At 40.9% G+C, this 20,688-nt stretch overlaps 2 protein-coding genes and 1 long non-coding RNA gene across 3 annotated transcripts; all 3 read right to left on the bottom strand.

Annotated features, from left to right (window-relative positions):
• Positions 1 to 1,508: 1,508 nt before the first annotated feature.
• Positions 1,509 to 5,192, bottom strand: LOC122130548 (E3 ubiquitin/ISG15 ligase TRIM25-like). The gene is made up of 5 exons (XM_042705257.1): positions 4,602 to 5,192; positions 4,316 to 4,411; positions 2,333 to 2,566; positions 1,739 to 1,889; positions 1,509 to 1,531 (listed from the first exon to the last, which is right to left on the bottom strand). Exons 1-5 carry the CDS (start codon positions 5,184 to 5,186, stop codon positions 1,509 to 1,511), a joined length of 1,089 nt encoding a protein of 362 aa, XP_042561191.1. The 5' UTR covers positions 5,187 to 5,192.
• Positions 5,193 to 14,091: 8,899 nt separating this feature from the next.
• On the bottom strand, positions 14,092 to 15,274 carry LOC122130551 (E3 ubiquitin/ISG15 ligase TRIM25-like). Its single transcript, XM_042705260.1, has 2 exons — positions 14,356 to 15,274; positions 14,092 to 14,175 (listed from the first exon to the last, which is right to left on the bottom strand). The coding sequence occupies exons 1-2, from the start codon at positions 14,938 to 14,940 to the stop codon at positions 14,092 to 14,094; spliced, it is 669 nt and encodes a 222-aa protein (XP_042561194.1). The 5' UTR covers positions 14,941 to 15,274.
• Positions 15,275 to 19,329: 4,055 nt separating this feature from the next.
• LOC122130550 lies at positions 19,330 to 20,682 on the bottom strand. Its single transcript, XR_006151919.1, has 3 exons — positions 20,428 to 20,682; positions 20,167 to 20,319; positions 19,330 to 19,972 (listed from the first exon to the last, which is right to left on the bottom strand). It is a non-coding gene; the product is annotated as an uncharacterized LOC122130550 (long non-coding RNA).
• Positions 20,683 to 20,688: the final 6 nt, after the last annotated feature.

Below are 20,688 nucleotides of genomic sequence, written 5' to 3'. Positions count from 1 at the left end.
ATAGAAGGCAGAACTATCGGGTCCCATACCCTGGTGACTCGGTTCCTCAAGGGGGCTCCTCGACTAAGACCCCCACAGCGGAGGCAGGTGCCCCAGTGGGATCTCCTCCTGGTGCTACGAGCACTCTGTGCAGCCCCGTTTGAGCCTTTACAGACGACGGAGCTCAGCTGGCTTTCAATGAAGACCGCTTTTCTTCTAGCCATTACGTCAACAAAGCGAGTAGGGGAGTTACACGCCTTGCCAGTAAGCACGGATTGCCTGCAGTGGCATCCTGAAGGCAAGGGGGTCACCCTGCCGTTACGGCATCTCTAGAAGCCGGTAGGCACTCCTCATGACTTTGTTGGTATTAGTCATCCAGTGCTGTAAGCACCGCCTCTGGCGGTCAGGAGAAACGAAATAGAACGAAGGTTACGTATGTAACCACGGTTCTATGAGTTTCGGATGACCGCCAGACCTTGGCAGTCATTCGGAGTTTGCACGAGAAGATTGTCAAGAGGTCGCTTGCTGGGTGAGACGGCCTTTTGTGCTAGCGCACATTGATGACGTCACCCAGGTCACAGGTGACTTTGTTGGTATTAACACTCGACCTGCACGTACGTGCGATGGAAATCCAGTGCTGTAAGCACCGCCTCTGGCGGTCATCCGAAACTCATAGAACCGTGGTTACATACGTAACCTTCGTTTTTTCTCCTGCCTGTTTTCATGTTACTAGTCTTGCCCGTATTTATTGTATTCCACTCTGACCTTGTGACCTTGGCTGTTTACTTGTTTTCTGCTCCTTGTCTTCCCCTTAATGTTTTTTTTGTCTCTATTGAACCTTTTGGCCCATTATGTCTGCACCTCTGCCTTCATTAAAGAGGACCTATTATGCTCTTCCACTTTTTCTCTTTCCTTTAGTGTGTTCTATAGCCTTTTGTGCATGTAGACAGTCTGCAAAGTTACAAAAGCCCAAAGTACACACCAGAGAGAGTAACTCTCTCCCACAGGAACCCCTTTTCTCAGCTGCCTGAAACACCTCATTGGAATTCCAGTCCTTTTCCTTTGTTACAAGATGACTCAATCTCGGAACACAATCTCCCTATTGCTCACCAAGCAGCAAGCTTGGAATACCCTCACACAACACACAGTAACTACTGGAGAACAGGAGGAGTGTGTTAAGTTTTGTAGCTGTGTTGTGAAGATGCTGTGTGCTGCACTGTGAGGGGAAATATCCCCCTCTCCCCTCATGTTTAAAAAAGGAAGTATTCAAGTGTGGATGTGTTGGCTGTAGCCAAGCTGTAGACCCAGTGCTCAGCTGTAGGTATCTCGCTAACAAGGCTAACTTTCCAACTGAATCATATTGTTGCTAAACAGCTGCACACGACACACAAGCTCTAACAGGGTGTTTCAGACAGAGGGTGAATAGAGATGGACAGTATGAGAAAAATAATGTGTTTGGAACATTTAAGCATTTACATCTATTCTATTCTAAAATTATAAGCATTGAAAATGAGCATACGAGTTCCTCTTTAGGTTAAATAATAGTTATATCCTAAAAAAACAATAATATCAAAGAATATCAAAGAAGAAAACCAGGCCTTACTCCAGAAGAGAGAAGGAGATAATAAAATCATGAACATTGAAAATGAGCATAATAGGTCCTCTTTAAAAGGTCCTTCCCAGCCCTCTCTGGTCTCTGCTTCTAGGTCCAAGCTTAGAGGCTTACAGGCTTGTGACATGTCATCTTGAAGAAGCCTACCTTTAAATATGTCCTGGAGGAACTGTTTTGTTTTCTCATTCAGAGACGGAGACACTGCTTTCATCACTTCACGGAAGGAGAACTTTGTTTCAAAAGTAACCTTGGGAAGGTTCTTAGCCACAGATGAGAAGGTGAGGTGTGACTGGAAACTCTACAGGGGATCAAACAGACAGACATAGACCATGAGGACTAGATAAAAAGGTGCTATCTAGACCATTGGTCTCAGAGGTGAAGGGTTGTGGGTTTTACTATAAATCCTAAAACACACACACCCAACATTTTCCAGAAATGGATGCATGCACACCATAAATATCCAATATTTTCGGGTAATTGTTCATACAACTGATTCATGGACAAAATATGAGATTTTGAAATTTCATATACCATTGGCAAGACAGGAAATAATTTAACACTGCATCGGGTGTGTTTGGTGCACAGTAACTCTGTAGGGGACTGTAAATCACAAAGAGTAGGTCTGGAAGCCCCAACTTCAAGGTATTTTCCGTATGATGACAAAAGAGGCTCTTGATAGAACCCATCTAATTATGGCAAGTCAAGACTCTCTGTAGGTGACCAGAGGGCTAGTAGTGTTACCTGAAGGAAATCAATGGGGTCCTCAATTGGTAGGAGTTGCTCCATCTTAGCATCTCTGTTCTTTAGCGTAGCGATCTCCAGCTCCAGCTGCTTCAGGAGTCCTTCAGCTCGACTCACCTCTGCCCCTTCCTGAGCTCTGATAGACATTTTTACCTCAATCCTTTTTTTCTGCATGAAGCTGATCACCTCCATGAAGATCTTCTCTGTGTCCTCAACAGCTACCTGTGCAGACATCTGTTAACAGGACAGAGGCACTGATATCAGCTCATTTTCAAGCATCACAAAGGATTCCTCAGCCCATTGACATGCAGACAAGTGCTTTTTTGCCATCTTTGCAGAGCCAAACAACACCTAACAAAACAAGTACCAGAAACACTCTTAACCCACAGCATTCAGCCATTTTGGGGTTGCTAGGGTATGGGGCGCCGTTTGTAAAATGTCGCACGTTCGAAAATCCTGCTCAGTTTTGGTACATTTAGCATTATCATATGGGAAAAAAAGCTTGACAATATTCAAATGTCACTTTTTCAAACATTTAGAGAGATATTCATGTATATTCATGCAATAACTTTTCCAAGGATAATGTTTGGCAGTAACACAAAGTTGTTGAATAATATAAATGTTTCATCTAAATGTAAATGTTAAATGTAAATGTTAAATGTAAATGTTAAATGTTAAATGTTAAATGTAAATGTAAATGTTAAATATAAACGTAAATGTCCGATGTTATATATAAATGTTAAATATAAGTGTTAAATGTAAATGTTAAATGTAAATGCTACAAGTACCTAAGCAAGTAGGCTATACTACTGTATTTTGTCGACCAACTGGTAATACTACAATGCCAGTAGAAAATACATGGGAAGATAATTTCAGTTGTCATTCGCCAGACCAGGTGGTTGTACTTGTGTTAACCAGGAAATTGTGTCAAATGATAAAGAACAGCGTTGGGTAGGCTAAAGGCTGCTAGCTAACAGCATGTAGCTCGCTAGCTGGTAGCTAGCTATTAAATGGCAATCATCTTTGCTCTGATAATGAAGATGTTTATTAGTTTTCACCTTCCAGACGACATCGTTATGAACCCATCCCCTTCTGAAAATTAAATTACTATCTGTGCTTTTGTAGGCTTTCAGTTTTTGAGGTGTGTAGGGGGACGGATTTTCTATTAGATAGATGTAAATATCTCCAAACTGGAGCTCAGGCAGGGACTTCGACGACGTTATAGAAATACAAATATCAGTGGGTGCAGTAAAGGGATCAGAGGTTCCCAAAATGTAATTTTTTTCTAGATATCTCTGTCTGGCTATTGTGGTATGATCTGTGTTTGATGGCGATCGTAATTGAGTAGGCTGCACTGCTTGAAGATGTCCACTGTTGGTCGACATCTTCGCTGTTCACCTGTTCTTTTTGCCCGCAAGGTATCCATTGTAGTCACGTGACTGAAAGCTATGAATTACCGTAAATATTGTAATGTTCTGTCTCAAGTCTGACATGTAGACTGAACATTTACATTTAACATTTACATTTACATTTAACATTTACATTTAGCATTTGATATTTGTATTTACATTTAACATTTACATTTAACACTTATATTTAACATTTATATATAACATCGAACATTTACATTTAGATTTAACATTTACATTTAACATTTACATTTACATTTACATTTAACATTAACATTTAGATGAAAGATTTATATTAATTAACAACTTTGTGTTACTGCCAAAAATTATCCTTGGAAAAGTAATCGCATGAATTTACATGAATTTCTCTCTAAATGCTTGAAAAAGTGACATTTGAATATCGTCATGCTTTTTCCCCCATATGATAATGCTAAATGTACCAAAACTGAGCAGGATATTCGAACGTGCAACATTTTACAAACGGCGCCCCATACTAGGGGGGCAAAAACAACAGTGTGCAAGAGATGTGTGCAACAAACATCAGTTTACATCAGTCATGTTTATCAGTGATCACCTGCAGATACTTCTTTGCTTGTTTCACCTGCTGCACCTCCTTCTTAATCTGCTGGATCCACCTCAGGTTATCCCTCTTCATCTCCAACAACTTTTTCTGTGGATAAATGTCCACAGGTATCCAATAGCTTAAGGCAACATTTACAACAGATACAAAGATGGGTATTGGCAGAATACTGACGATTTAAACAGATTGATCACTATTCTCACTCTATTCAATTCAGTTAAGCAAATAATAAGAGAGAGAGACAGAGAGAGAGAGAGAGAGAGAGAGAGAGAGGGCTAACCTGCTTCTCAGTTCGTTCTGCTATAGCGGAGACAGTTTTGTGTCCGTTGTGGTCGTCCATTGAACAGAGCATACATATCAACTTCTGATCTGTGCGGCAAAACACCTCAATGATCCTGTCGTGTTGTGAGCAGATCTTCTCTTGTAGCCGTGAGGAAGCATTCACCAACTTGTGCTTTTTCAGACAGGCCACTTGAAAATGAGATTGGATGTGAACCTCACAGTAAGATCCCATGCATGTTAGACACGACTTAATGGCTTTGTGTTTTCTCCCAGTACAGAAATCACACTCCACATCGTCGGGTCCGGCGTTGGAAGGAGCCGTGTCATCAGACTGGACTTCTGTCTTCGTCAGCTTCTCCAGCATTTCAGCCATCATTGTGTTTCTGCGAAGAACAGGTCTAGGAGTGAAGGTCTCTCTGCACTGGGGGCAGCTGTAAACACCCTTATAGTGTTCCTGATCCCAGCACCCTGTAATACACTTCAAACAGAAACTGTGTCCACAGGTAACAGTCACCGGGTCCGTCAGAAGATCCAGACAGATAGAACAGCAGAACTCATCCTGAAACACTGAAGCACTGGCCATTTCACCTACCACGCAGGCACACACACACAGACTAAAAGAGAGTTTCCCCTACCACACAGGCACACACACACAGACTAAAAGAGAGTTCCACCTACCACACAGGCACACACTACAAGAAAAGCTAAATAGGTTTCGTTTCTCCAGAAGTGGGAGTGTTTGTGTTTCTTCCTGGTTATGTGTGCACACCTGCCTTATAGGCACAGGGCAAGATTGCAGAAGTCTAGAAGTTCCCTAATTCATTTAAAAAAACGATTGTGTTATTAAGAGACATGGTTTCTCGCAACCGGACATTCAAGCCAACCCCATTTAAGAAGTTATCAAGCACGTAACATACTACAGAATATGTTAATAATATTACAAAAGAAAAACAATTTGTGCGATTAGTCACCCATGGTCAATAAAAACATGTTCTGCCCCTTCTCTGGTTAATTCCAAATTGCAGGTTTATAACCTCCCTTATGTATGCCTTATGTATGCCTATGCTGACTCATGTGTATGGACTGTATTGGGTAATTTGTTCCAGAGGAAAAGTCAGAAGTCAGAAGTCCAGGTTATTATTTCCTATGGGAAGAGCATGCTGGGGTGCTGTGGCTTTCAGTTAGCAGATCCGATGACATGCCTGCTCAGTTCATGAGTATGAGTATGTATGCATAGTGATCGTCTTTAATGGTTTGAACTGTTGTGAAGATATTAAATGTATTTCAAGTAAACATCTAGCATTTTGTTTTCCATGTGAAGCAGTTGGCTGTCTTTTCATGAGTCATAAATGTGTCTAATGCATTCATTAGACTAGGCACACGTAGGGTCTGGGTAGAGGGTCTCACCAAACACAAACACTGACAGAGAGTCCAGCAGGATACGACCTCATAAGACCTCTATGGCAGCTGGTATGTACTTCCTCCTAATCGTCCTTACAGTCCAACCCAATTACTATATGCAGGGTAATCATTAGGAAAATACAGACATGTTCAATTCAATTTTATTCAATTGTATTTATATAGTGCCCAAACAATAAAATTGTCTCAAGGCGCTTTTACAGAGCCCAGTGACTGGACCCCCTTAGAGCAAGCACAATGGCAACAGGGGCAAACGAAAGGCTCTTAAAGAGAAATCCATTTGAAGACAAATAAATAATCAGAAATCAAATCATAATTCTATATATTCTCCCTCATCATTGAAAGGCATTTAGCTTATTTGAATCAACTGGTCATTGCGGAGACAATTTTGAGTCCGTTTTGGTCGTCCATTGAACAGAGCATACATCACTGATCTCTGATGTATGATCTGTGCGACAAAACTCCTCAATGATTCTGTCATGTTGTGAGCAGAAAAAAATGTGCTCAGATGAAGCATTAATGCCTTTAATATGAATCCTAAAATGTGCAACTTGTTTACTCAATGCACAGCCAACATTGTACTTGTTCAAAAGCTGAGACTTGGGGACCATAGAGAGGTCACCCAATCAGTTGATCCTAGAGTTCCATAGGGACTCATGGGCTGCAGATGCACAGCTAATGCTCTGAAAGTCATTGGCTACCCCAAGTCCGGTTTTCTGGCTCCCCTCATCCCCCCTCTCCCCTATATAAGTCTAACCCACCTCTGTATCAGCCATCGGGAGTTAATCGGACGATTCAAAGATCAGAGCCATTCACGTTCGTTCTTGCCGTGCGTCCTTAAGATAGTGAGTGTTCAGTTGTTATGTGTCATTTAGCGATTTAGTCTGTCAGTATCATTGTAGATAGTATCTGTTAGTTACTTTTATCATTATCATCCGTAGCATTCGTATTTCACTCTGTTACTGCTACTTTAACGAGTTACCGCTGGTTACGGAGATAATGGAATGTTCACCGTTACGCAGCACGGCATTAAAGGGACAGATCCATACTTATATCATAGCTGTAATATTCATCGTGTATATACTATATTCATCTTTGTTGTATATAATTGTTCATATTTGTACGTCTTTGTTATTTATCATTTCTGTAGAAACCATGGTTCATCCTAGTCAATATTCACGGATCATTCTATCATTGTCATCCTATTCATGTCTATCAACAGTCATTCCATATTCATCCTGCCATTCATGTCTTGAGAGTGTGTGTGTGGAAATAAATCCAGTTCTTACTTTGTCATTGGGATTTTGACATCATCTGTTCTTACCGGACAATATGTGGCGATTGGCACCTATTCATTCAACCTTCATACAGATCCTTTTGGGATTCATCCAATCAAATATCCCCCTATTTTATAGTACTGATATAGTTCATTTGAACAGATCTTGGGAATGATGTGATATAGTTAATTTGAACAGATTTGGGGAATTAAGTTATATAGTTTATTTGAATAGATGTTGGGAATTATGTGATATAGTTCATTTGAACAGATGTTGGGAATGATGTGATATACTTCATTTGAACAGATGTTGGGAATGATGTGAGAGAGCAGATGTTGGGAATGATGTGAAAGAGCAGATGTTGGGAATGATGTGAGAGAGCAGATGTTGGGAATGATGTGAGCTGGTGCTTTCATGCACACGCCAGGAATGGTAGATCACTCAGCTGTCTGTGTCAAAGATTGCAATTCAGTGTGTCATGAGGGGGGCGACCCCTTTTTTGGGTGGAGTATTCCTTGGATGGATCTAGATTGTTCCTTTACTGTCTTGATTCTAATGTTTTAGGTGTTCTAATGTTCTAGGTGTTTACGACAGTGCACTGGAGGAAGTGGCATCAGCAGAGTTCAACAGCAACCCAAAAGAAGCACACCTGACCCTGGTGTTCCTGAAGGGCCTGAAGAGAGCCGTCGGGTCTGATAGGTGAGGCTTGAACCCAAACTGTACAGGGGACAATATGGGACAGAGAACGGGCCCTGAAGCCCTTACTTCAAGGGTTCTGCTACGATTATGACTGAAGAACATTTAGAGGTTCTTAATATCTCCAATCTAACTGGGCCCTGAAGCCTTTTCCTCAAAGGTTCTATCGTAGCTGCGTCGGTTATCGGCCAGTTTGTTAAACAATCGAAATGCTAAGTCTATTGATTAGATTGACATGACAACGAACGTAGCCGATAACACACAAAAGCTACTATTAGGCCCGCTATACTATTACAATTACGACTGAAGAACATCTAGAGGTTCTTAATATCTGCCACCCAGCAGGGGATATTTGAGAGCTAATATCCTCTGCAGATGCCTTTAAGTGTTACCTTGTGAAAACTGGTGGGGTCCATCCATGTTGCTCCATCTCAGCATCTCTGCTCTGTAGTTTAGTGACTATTAGTGGCCTTAAACTAGCAAGTTACCTAGCTAAATGACAACAGAACTGACTTCTAAACACCAAGAGTGTCACTGATGTATTAAGAGCATTCAGTGTAAATTGACAATAAATGCTTTTACTTTCGGTTAGAGACACAGAAACAAATTACTTTAGATAAACCAGGGTCTTTTTTTTCCGTTTTTATTTCATCAAGCCGGCAGTCAGCAATACACACACAAAAAAGCAGTCGGGGGGAGTATCTCCAATATTCAGCTACACCACTAACCTATTATGCTATCTCCTAGTCTTTGTTTCAGATGGGAACCGAACCAACAAATCACATGCATTTCCTATCACTGTTGCTACGACCTGTGACCAACATATTGCTATCTTCCATCGCTGAGAAAGGACCATGTCCATGCCATGATCGTGATGACTAGTCACACTAATTCATGATTCCTTGTCTAGGTGGTACTAATATAAAATATCCTCTTTCTGTTGGCTGAGACGCTCTTTAGCCGTTTCAGGCTGACACACATGCACACACAAAACGCAATCACAGGCACACACACACACACACACACACACACACACCCTGTACCGTAGAACCTAAAGCCCCCTCGTGTCTCTCCATCTGATCCTCTATCATTTCTTGATGACACTCAAGTAAAACACAACATAAACAAACATGAATTAATGCATTCATTTGTTTATTCATAAAGCCTCAAGGTGAAATATACTCAAACATCGGCACTGATAAAACTGTGATGTATAATGTGCATTACTTTGCACTTACCCATACATGACAGCAAAATTAATTTAAAGAACAACTTAAGTCTTTAACTGATTAACAGTTCGTAAGTCTTCTATAGATCAAACTTAATGAGCAAGAAACAAATGCATTGCTGCATTTACATATAGGCTGCATTGTGTTAATACATTCCTCTCTTCTGTGAAACTGCAAAAGTGACTTACACTATTGTGAGATCATAATATGGAGATTGTTACACGCTAACAAAGGCAGAAAGAAGAGCGAAGAAACCGATTCAAGAATGATTTCAAGATGTGACCTTTGCAGCTGTTTGGTCGGGTCCAAAAGGAACGTCAGGGGAAGTAAGTATAATATGTAAGAGATTCATAATAATCTTCATCATGATCATGGATCTTTCTTTATCACGAATACCAGTTCCAGCTGAGAAGAACTCCCACTCCAACCAGGGTACTCAGGAAAGTTAACAGTCACGGTATCGGGCTCTGTATAACCTAAGAGAATCCATTTGTTATTTATATAACACAATAGTAGTACTATATACGATTGGTAATACGTTTCTTATTTCTACAAATCTCCTGGAAATGGAATGGCTAATGTATTTCTTGCTTTATTGTCCACATGAATCATTTACATCAGTAAATGCAGTGAAAGTGATGAAAGTGAGTGTAAATCCATATAAGGGTCTTACCTTTCTGGCCAAGTCATAATAGTATTGGTTGGTGACTCATGTACATATCAGGTTCAATATTGTACATCCTGAAGACTTATAGACGGTCTGAGGAGTCTTCAGTTTTGACCGATGTCCCCCTTCATGAAGCCTGTAACTATGAAAGGAGCAGAGGAAGCTATTTGACTGAACACAGAAAACTTCTCCATATTGCTGTCACTTTACTCCTAGGAATGCTGGTCATAGTCCATGCCTCACCTGTTCCTCATCACCATTATCTGTTTCAGATTCTCAATCCGCATTCAAGTTTTTGTCCCCCTTCACCATTGTGTTTAAAAAAGGGTGTTCAAGTGTGGAGGTGTTGGCTGTAGCTAAACTTTAGACCCAGTGTTCAGCAGTAGACTTCTCACTAACGAGGCTTTCCAACAAATCAAAATGGACACCCTATTATGTCATAATGATACTAATCAGCTGCAGGCCCACTTTTACCTAAAATATTATGCTAAGTTCTGCTTGCCTGCAGAGAAATGCATGTCTCTTGGTTTCTTTGAAGCGCCTTCAGAGAATTTTATTGTTTAAGCGCTATATAAATAGAAATAGAATTTAATTGAATTGTTGCAGGACCCGTGAACAGCTTGTAAACCACCAGACGCTGTAGATGATTTCTGAGGCAAAGAACAGCATAAAATATAATTGTGCCTAAAAAGAAGAGCACAAAAGAGTTCAATCTACTCAATCAAAACTATTTCAATCAATAACTCCCCTTTAAGTGACATTATAGTTATATCTAGAAAAAATGGAGAATATCAAAGCAGCAAACCAGGCCTTAAACCAGGCGAGAAAAGGAGATTATAAATCATGAACATTGAAAATTGAAGCATAATAGGTCCTCTTTAACAGGTCCTTCCCAGCCCTACTCTGGTCTCTGCTTCTAGGTCCAAGCTTAGTTCTGGCCTTACAGGCTTGTGACATGTGATCTTGAAGAAGCCTACCTTTAAATATGTCCTGGAGGAACTGGTTTTGTTTCTCATTCAGAGACGGAGACACCTGATTTCATCATGTTACTGAAGGAGAACTGGTGGATTAAAAGTAATCTTCGGAAGGTTCTTAGCCACAGATGAGGAGGTGAGGTGTGACCGGAAACTCTACAGGGGATCAAACAGAGAGATCATAGGCCGTGAGGACTAGATAAAAAGGTGCTATCTAGACCAGGGTTTCCCAATGGGCCGCGGAGCACCTTCCAGTGGGCCGCGAAAATGTTTCAGGTTTTTTTTTCCCCCGTGAATTTTCCACGAAGAACTGATTTTTTAGTTGGGAACAATATTAATTAGGGCTGTCAAAATTAATGCGTCAATCTATGAGATTATTGTGGCCGAGATTAAGGCGATACAATATTTTAACGCAGTTACAGCAACGTTGTTAACTTCCGGTGTGCGTTGACCAATGACATGATACCGCCGTGCCTGAAGTAAAATCAGTTAGATAGGAGAGACCAAGACGGTAGTGGAAGATGGAGAGAGCTGAGGGATTGTTGGGCGGAAAGTGTCTGTTTAAGAGGCAAAATGACGGAACAATCGACAAAACTAAAGTTGTAGCATTTGTCAAGCTGAATTTAGCGATCACAGAAGCAGCTCGTCTTTAAGTTATCACCTTAATGCAAAGCACCCCGACAGAAGCAGTCCCAGGTTAGATGGTCGCCAACCACCACTCCACGACTTCAACTAGGAAAATAACTAGACCAGTCCGTGAAAGGTTACCAACGCTGTAGCAGTTTGGGTTGCCGGTGACTGTCGGCCCATCAACAGTAGTTGAAGACGGTGGGCTGACTGAGGTGTTTACCGTCGAGGTGCACCATTGTGTCCCGCATACCATTCCTTGTATGACGCGAGAGAGCACGAAAATTGACAGCCCTAATATTAATACAATTTATGATTGAAATTGGATGTTTTAAACACAATATAAAAATATATAAATAGGGCATAACAGACAGATCATGAAAATAATATCCTATCCTATCAAACTTTACAGCGTCATCAAGTTGAGGCGCTGTGACGACTATTAGCGGTTTCTTTAAGCGGAAGAATGACAGCACTGGTAATGTCATAAGCGAAAACTACTCAGATTCAGCGTACAATACAACCCTGATTAAATTAGATTTGGGTTTTCTGAATGGAGGTTGAGCCCAGGGCGCAGTGTGTTGAGTGCGTTTTAAAGCTGTCTAATGAGGCGCCTCAAACTTCAAATCTGAATCGGACATTTGGAGACAGCAACATCCAGCACTCACGTACAGAACCAGTCCTGGAAAGGATGAAAAGGCAGCCCGTTCCTTTTAAACAAGACGGGTCGACGGACGTCAGTAAAGCTGCATTAGTGCTGTTTTTTGTGCGTTATCATTGGAGTGGTATTCTACAAGAGGATCATGCTTTTCTGTGGAGAACTACCAACTCGAACTACTGCCCAGGGAATTGCTCGGTGCTATTTATGTTTGATAATAGATTGCAGCCACAGATTTAAATCATTATTTCAATTATTTTGAATCAGTTATATTGACCTATTTGAACCTACTATTTGCATGTCTGAAGCATCACCTATTTTAATTAGGACCTAGCTGAGTGGTCTTGTTTGCATGTTTTCATCAACTTTGTTTTGAGAGTGATGCTATCTTGGGTCTATTCTGGTTTTATTTCCTTGCTTGTTTGCTGTGCACAAATAGGCCTAGGCCTACTGCAACTAAGTTCTCTGTGTGGTATTATGTTGTTTTCTGGTGCACAATACAATTCCACAATTTGGATGCAATATCTAGAGTTATATTTTCTTTTATTCATTTCTAGGCTTCCACCTGTAGCAGGTGCTGATGTTGCTTTTTGTGACACATAACAATCGCTTATTAATTAGAATGAATGGATTATAGATTCAATTAGCCTAATGGAATATAGATTAGCTAAAATAAGCGGGGTGTCTGTTGGGCCCCGACCTGTTACAAATACGAAAAGTTGGGCCTCGGAGTCGAAAAGGTTGGGAACCCCTGATCTAAACCATTGGTCTCAGAGGTGAAGGGTTGCAGGTACTATAAATCCTAAAACATATACACCCAACATTTTCCAAAAATTGATACATGCACACCATTAACATCAACTATGTTTGAGAAATTGTTCATATAACTGATTTGAACTGAACTGATAACATAAGATTTTTGAAACCATTGGCAAGACAGGGAAATGATTAAAACTGCATGCTCAATCTGTTTTTATATATATTTCATAGATGTTGAGATGCATTTTTGGAGCTTGTAGAGAATAATTAATATCTCCTGAATACAGCATTGTAGTTCAGCTCTGTATGTGCCATTTTAGGCAGGTGTAGGTGCACACCTGTGTTGGGTGGGCTGCCATCCAGATATCCAACGAAACACACGTGACCCTGCTGTCCTTAAATGCTGATGAGAAGCATCAGGTGTGTTAGGTTTGTGCACATGAACTCTTAGGGGACTGTAAAGAGTTAGGTCTGGAAGCCCCAACTTCAAGGGTCTTTTTTGTTATGATGACAAGAGAGAGTCTTGATAGAACCATCTAATTAAGGCGAGTCAAGACTCTCTGTAGGTGACCAAGGGGCTAGTAATGTTACCTGAAGGAAATCAATGGGGTCCTCAATTGGCTGGAGTTTGCTCCATCTTAGCATCTTTGTTCTTTAGCTTAGCGATCTCCTGCTCCAGCTGCTTCAGGAGTCCTTCAGCTCGACCTCACCTCTGCCTTCTCCTGAGCTCTGATCGACTCTTTCACCTCAGAGTGTTTTTCTCCATGAAGCTGATCAGCTCCGTGAATATCCTCTCTGTGTCCTCACAGCTTTTTTTGCAGAGGCCTGTTAACAAGACAGGAGCACTCATATCAGCTCATTTTCAATCACTATTCAAAAAAGAAAAATTTCTTAGCCTGTAGACATGCAAAGTTGTGTGTCTCTGCTTGTATCGTCTGTGCAGAGCAAGACAGACCTAAAACGCACAAGAGGGGAAGGAAACTGAACTAACAAAATGTTTAAAACTGAAATAAAACTAATGAAATGTAAAAACTGAAATTCAGAAATTAAACCAATTCTACAGAACCAAACTCTTACCCAAAAGGGTTCAGACATAGTGCGGAGCAAAATCAATTGTGTAAAACAATCAGTTTACAATCAGTTTACATCAGTCATGTTTATCAGTGATCACCTGCAGAGACTTCAAAGCCCTTTCACCTTCTGCACCTCCTTCTCCTTCTGTTGGATCCACATCTGGTTATCCCACTTCATCTCCAACAACTTTTTCTGTGGATAAATGTACACAGGCAAATATCCATTAGCTTTAGGCAACATTTACAACAGATAAATAGATGGGTATTGACGGAATATTGATGATTTTATTATACAGATTGATCACTATTCTCACTCTATTCAATTCAGTTAAGAAAATAATGAGAGAGAGGGACAGAGAGAGAGAGTGCTTACCTGCTTCTCAGTTCGTTCTGCTATAGCGGAGACAGTTTTGTGTCCATTGTGGCCGTCCATTGAACAGAGCATACATATCAACTTCTGATCTGTGCGACAAAACACCTCAATGATCCTGTCGTGTTGTGAGCAGATCTTCTCTTGTAGCCGTGAGGAGGCATTCACTAGCTTGTGCTTTTTCAGACAGGCCACTTGATAGTGAGGCTGGATGTGAACCTCACAGTAAGAGCCCATGCATGATAGACACGACTTGATGGCTTTGTGTTTTCTCCCAGTGCAGAAATCACACTCCACATCGTCTGGTCCGGCGTTGGAAGGAGCTGTGTGATCAGACTGGACTTCTATCTTCCTCAGCTTCTCCACAACATCAGCCAGCAATGTGCTTCTGCGAAGAACTGGTCTAGGAGTGAAGGTCTCTCTGCACTGGGGGCAGCTGTAAACACCCTTATGGTCTGCCTGATCCCAGCATCCTGTAATACACTTCAAACAGAAACTGTGTCCACAGGTAACAGTCACCGGGTCCGTCAGAAGATCCAGACAGATAGAACAGCAGAACTCATCCTGAAACACTGAAGCACTGGCCATTTCACCTACCACACAGGCACACACGTTCTGTCTACAAGGAAAGCTAAAAAGGTTTTTGTTTCACCAGAAGTGGGAGTGTTTGTGTTTCTTCATGATTGTGTGCGCACACTGGCCTTAAAGGCACAGGGCAAGATTGCAGAAGTCTAGAAATTCCCTAATTCATTTCAGAAAACTATTGTGTTATTAAGAGACATGGTATCCCACAACCGGACATTCAAGTCAACCTCATTTAAGAAGTTATCAAGCATGTAACATATTACAAAATATGTTAATAATTGTAGGATATTTTTTATGTGAAGAGGTTTCTTAGAGTGTGTCTGCAGTAAGAACAGAAGATCCTGCTCTAAAACGTCTGGAGTACATACCATAGATACCATAGAAGAGATTTATTACAAGTCCAGAGGCCCCTCTTCGGCCTGTGAGAAACATAGCCTACACAAAGAGGGTATGCACCATGGGCATAACCACTTATGCAAGATTAAGATAAGGTCATTCTGATTGGGTTTGGCAAGCAGCCATACAGAACAAGCCACGGAGAAACTCTCAGAGTTGAGGCCTTAAAAAGAGCCTGTAGCGTTTTCACACCCAGAGACGAGCCATGGAACCTGTCCTTTATTGCTACATTAGTGACTGCAATACAAACTTCTAGATTTCTACAACCAGTCTCTAGTCTCCTGATTGAAAGGATAAAGAGTAATTAGCCACAACATAATATTACAAAAGAAAAATAATTCATGTGATTAGCCTTAAGGCACCCATGGCCTGTAAAAACATGTTCTGCCCCTTCTCTGGTTAATTCCAAAGGGCACAGGCACACATACACACATTAAAATAGAGTTTCCCCTACCACACAGTCACACAGGCACAGACTAAAAGATAGTTTCACCTACCACACAGGAAAACATACACAGACTATAAGATAGTTTCACCTACCACACAGGCACATATACACAGACTAAAATATAGTTTCACCTACCACACAGTTAATTTGAACAGATGTTCAGAATTAAGTTATATAGTTCTTTTGAACAGATGTTGGGAATAATGTGATACATTTCATTTGAACAGATGTTGGGAATAATGTGATACAGTTCATTTGAACAGATGATGGGAATGATGTGATATAGTTCATTTGAACAGATGTTGGGAATGATGTGAAAGAGCAGATGTTGGGAATGATGTGAGAGAGCAGATGTTGGGAATGATGTGAACTGGTGCTTTCATGCACATGCCAGGAATGGTAGATCACTCAGCTGTCTGTGTCAAAGTTTGCACTTGAGTATGTCATGAGGGGGGCGACCCTTTTTGGGTGGAGTATTCATTTAATGGCTCTAGAATGTTCCTTAACTGCTCCGATTCTAATGTTTTAGGTGTTCTAATGTTCTAGGTGTTTATGACAGTGCACTGAAGGAAGTGGCATCAGCAGCAGAGTTCAACAGCAACCCAAAAGAAGCACACCTGACCCTGGTGTTCCTGAAGAAATCCATTCACAAATAGAGATACCAGACTCTACAGAAGAATTCTCATCAGGACAAAGGACGACACGACGACACGTAGCCCATAGAACTTCTGATCAAAGTTCCAATCTACTTGAAATCGTTTAATTGCAACCTGAGTTTACATCGATAGTACTACCGGTTCCCTCCTCATCCATTCACGTCGACGAAAAGAACTCTCATTCCCTTCGAGACTCCTCAACGACCACCAGGCCGTCCCGAGTTTCAGCTGACGAGCTAAGAAGGTCCTGGCAACTTCCACGAATCTGCGTCCCACGCTGCTCATCGGAAGTCCTGCAGAAAACATCTTGGTCGCCATTCAAGAGCGATCCAAGTAAGGCTAATATCTGGGTAGAATTTAGTTTTATACGTATGTTTTAATCTATGTGAGAATTGTGGTTATTTTATTTCATTAAGATCTAAATGCAATCTGAAATTCACAGTCTACACGGTCCTTGACCGCTGATAATCTTGCTTGGTTCTTTTAGCTATTTGTTAGATAGATTGTGTATGCACCCCCCCCCCCCCCCCCCCTCTCTCTCTCTCTCTAACTCCCTTTACATCACCACCTGAACATATACACGCATACATCGCGATTTCAGTGTTGTTAAATATCTTGTATTGAATTAAGGCCTAGCTTGGATTTAGTCCTTAAGGCAAGAATCCTTTGTTCAGGCATTCTTTACTCTGTGCACCTCCCCCCAACTAAATTGGCGCATAAGAAACATAGAGTTCAGGTCTCGGACCTGCAGCAGCATCCGGTGACCATTCTCCATCTAGTTGGGGCCTGACGCACTCTTTACTTCACGCACACAGCATCTATCGCCTGTGCGCTTGCGCAAAGCCTCCCTCTCACTTCCCCCATCTCTCCATTGAGAGGGGGATTACTCGCAACTTCGCATACCCACACACGCACCCGCTCACACACGCACGCACCCGCTCACACACACACACACACACACACACACACACACACACAGAGACGAGGAAGCTAACGCATCCTCCTCTGCATTCCTGAAACAGACTACCTCACTACCCAACTTCCCAATTCCACTTTGTGCCTTGTTCAATTGTTTTACTCCAGTGTTTATGTGATTATACCTGATTTAATATTAGCCATTAATTCCTGTTTGTTACTTTTAATAAATTGTTTATTTTAGACTCAAACAATTGTCTTGCCTGTTATTGTTCCAATATTCCACTGAAAGACATTTTCCGCCAACCAAATACTCTGATTGCCTTCACTTGTCTAGTTGTTTTCATGAAGTGTTATAGACTTGCATTGAGATTGTAATACGTTAGTATTGTAATACCATACTAAGACTGTAGCATAGTGGTACAGCTAGAGTTTTCCATTATTATAGTAATTTAGTTATAAAATATTAAATACTAAAATTAATGATTATTACATTTTATGAGACTGATTTAATTAAACTAATGTAACAACCCCGGTTTCACCTACAAACCCAAACTCTACAGGGGACCGTATGGGACAGAGAGCGGGCCCTGAAGCCCTTATCTAGGGTTCTGCTACAATTACAATTGAACATTTAGAGGCTCTTAATATCTCCAAACTAACTGGGCCCTGAAGCCCTTACGTCAAGGGTTCTGCTACAATTACAACTGAAGAACATGTAGAGGCTCTTAATATCTCCAATCTAACTGTGCCCTGAAGCCCTTACGTCAAGGGTTCTGCTACAATTACAACTGAAGAACATTTAGAGGCTCTTAATATCTCCAATCTAACTGGGTCCTGAAGCCCTTACGTCAAGGGTTCTGCTACAATTACAACTGAAGAACATTTAGAGGTTCTTAATACCTCCCATCTAACTGGGCCCTGAAGCCTTTTCCTCAAAGGTTCTATCGTAGCTGCGTCGGTTATTGGCCAGTTTGTTAAACAATCGGCCAGTCTGTTAAACAATTGAAATGCTAAGTCTGTTAATTAGATTGACATGACAACGCGAACGTATCCGATAACACACACAAGCTGCTATTAGACCCCGCTATATTATTACAATTACGACTGAAGAACATCTACAGGTTCTTAATATCTGCCACCCAGCAGGGGATATTTGAGAGCTAACATCTTCTGCAGATGCCTTTAAGTGTTACCTTGTGAAAATTGGTGGGGTCCATCCAAGTTTCTCCATCTCAGCATCTCTGCTCTGTAGTTTAGTGACTACTAATGGTCTTAAACTAACTAATTAACTAGCTAAATTACAGCAGAACTGACTTCTAAACACCAAGAGTAACACCAATGTATTAATAGTATACTGTGTAATTTGACAATAAATGCTTTTACCTGTGTGTTTGAGACACAGAAGTTATTACTATTACTTAATTACTTAAGATACAACCAGGCGTCTTCTTTTTTTTCATCATGCCGGCAGACATAGTCAGCAAGACGTACACAAAAAAGCAGTCGGGGGGAGTATCTCAAATATTCACCCGCACCACTAACCTATTATGATATCTCCTAGTCTTTGTTTCAGATGGGAACTGAACCAACAAATCACATGCATTTCCTATCACTGTTGCTACGACCTGTGACCAACATATTGCTATCTTCCATCGCTGAGAAAGGACCATGTCCATGCCATGATCGTGATGACTAGTCACACTAATTCATGATACCTTGTCTAGGTGGTACTAAAATAAAATATCCTCCTTCTGTTGGCTGAGACGCTCTTAAGCCGTGTCAGGCTGACACAAATGCACACACAGCACCCAATAACAGGCACACACACACACACACACACACACACACACACACACACACACACAAACACACACAACCCCTTGTACCGTAGACCCTAAAGCCCCCTCGTGTCTCTCCATCTGATCCTCTATCATTTCTTGATGACACTCAAGTAAAAGACAACATAAACAAACATTAATTAATACATTCATTTGTTTATTCATAAAGCCTCAAGGTGAAATATACTCCAACATCGGCACTGATAAAACCGTGATATACAGTATAATGTGCATTACTTTGCACCTACCCTTACATGACAACAAAATGAATTCAAAGAACATCTTAAGTCTTTAACTGATTAACAGGTCGTAATTCTTCTTTGGATTAAACTTAATGAACAAGAAACAAAGGCATTGCCGCATTGACATATAGGCTGCATTGTTAATAAATTGTGTTAATAAATTCCATTCTACTGTGAAACTGCAAAAGTGACATACACTATTAGTTGATCATAATATGGAGATTGTTACACGCTAACAAAGGCAGAAAGAAGAGTGAAGAAATCGATTCATGAATGATTTCAAGATGTGATCTTTGCAGCTGTTCATAATGTTACATAAAATAAAGGCCAAAGGTATTTGCATAGAACATCAGCAGAGCATTTGCATAGAGGGACAGGATGGTTTTGGTTGGTCCAAAATAAACGTTAGGGGAAGTAAATAAGTAAGTGATCATGGATCTTTATTTATCGCGAATACCAGCTCCAGCTCAGAAGAACTCCCCTCCCAACCAGGGTACTCAGGAAAGTTAACGGTCACAGTATCGGGCTCTGTAGAACCTAAGAGAATCAATTTGTCATTTATTTAACACAATAGTAGTACTGTATATGATTGGTAATACATTTCTTATTCTACAAATTCTCCTGGAAATGGAATGCTAATGTATTTCTTGCTATATTATCCACATGAATCATTTACATCAGTAAATGCAGTGAAAGTGATGAAAGTGAGTGTAAATCCATAAGGGTCTTACCTGTTACCTCAGCCACATCACTGACAGTGAAGTTATAATTGTGTCGGTTGGTGCCCGCAAACATTCCAGTTCTATAATTGTCACATTCGAAATACTTATAGACAATCTGAGGAGTCTTCAGTTTGACCGTGTCCCCCTTCAGGAAGCCTGTAACTATGAAAGGAGCAGAGGAAGCTATGTGTGACTGATGTCTGAATAACAGAAAACTTCTCCATATTGCTGTCAACTACTCCTAGGATGCTGGTCATAGTCATGCCTCACCTGTTCCTCATCACCATTATCTGTTCAGATTCTCACACCACATTCAAGCTTTTTCTAATTTACTAATTTCAAGTTACTAATCTTGCCTGTATTTATTGTATTCCACTCTGACCTTGTGACCTTGGCTGTTTAGGAGCCTGTCCCTGGTGTGAATGGTTTTCTGCTCCTTGTCCTCCGCTTAATGTTTTTTTGTCTCTATTGAACCTTTTGGCCTAATATGTCGGCACCTCTTCCGTTCATTAAAGAGGACCTATTATGCTC

The sequence above is a fragment of the Clupea harengus genome, unplaced genomic scaffold, assembly GCF_900700415.2.
Source record: "Clupea harengus unplaced genomic scaffold, Ch_v2.0.2, whole genome shotgun sequence".
Taxonomy (NCBI): Eukaryota; Metazoa; Chordata; class Actinopteri; order Clupeiformes; family Clupeidae; genus Clupea; species Clupea harengus.
Note: the sequence above shows the minus strand (reverse complement) of the source record. Positions and strands in the feature narration are given on the sequence as shown.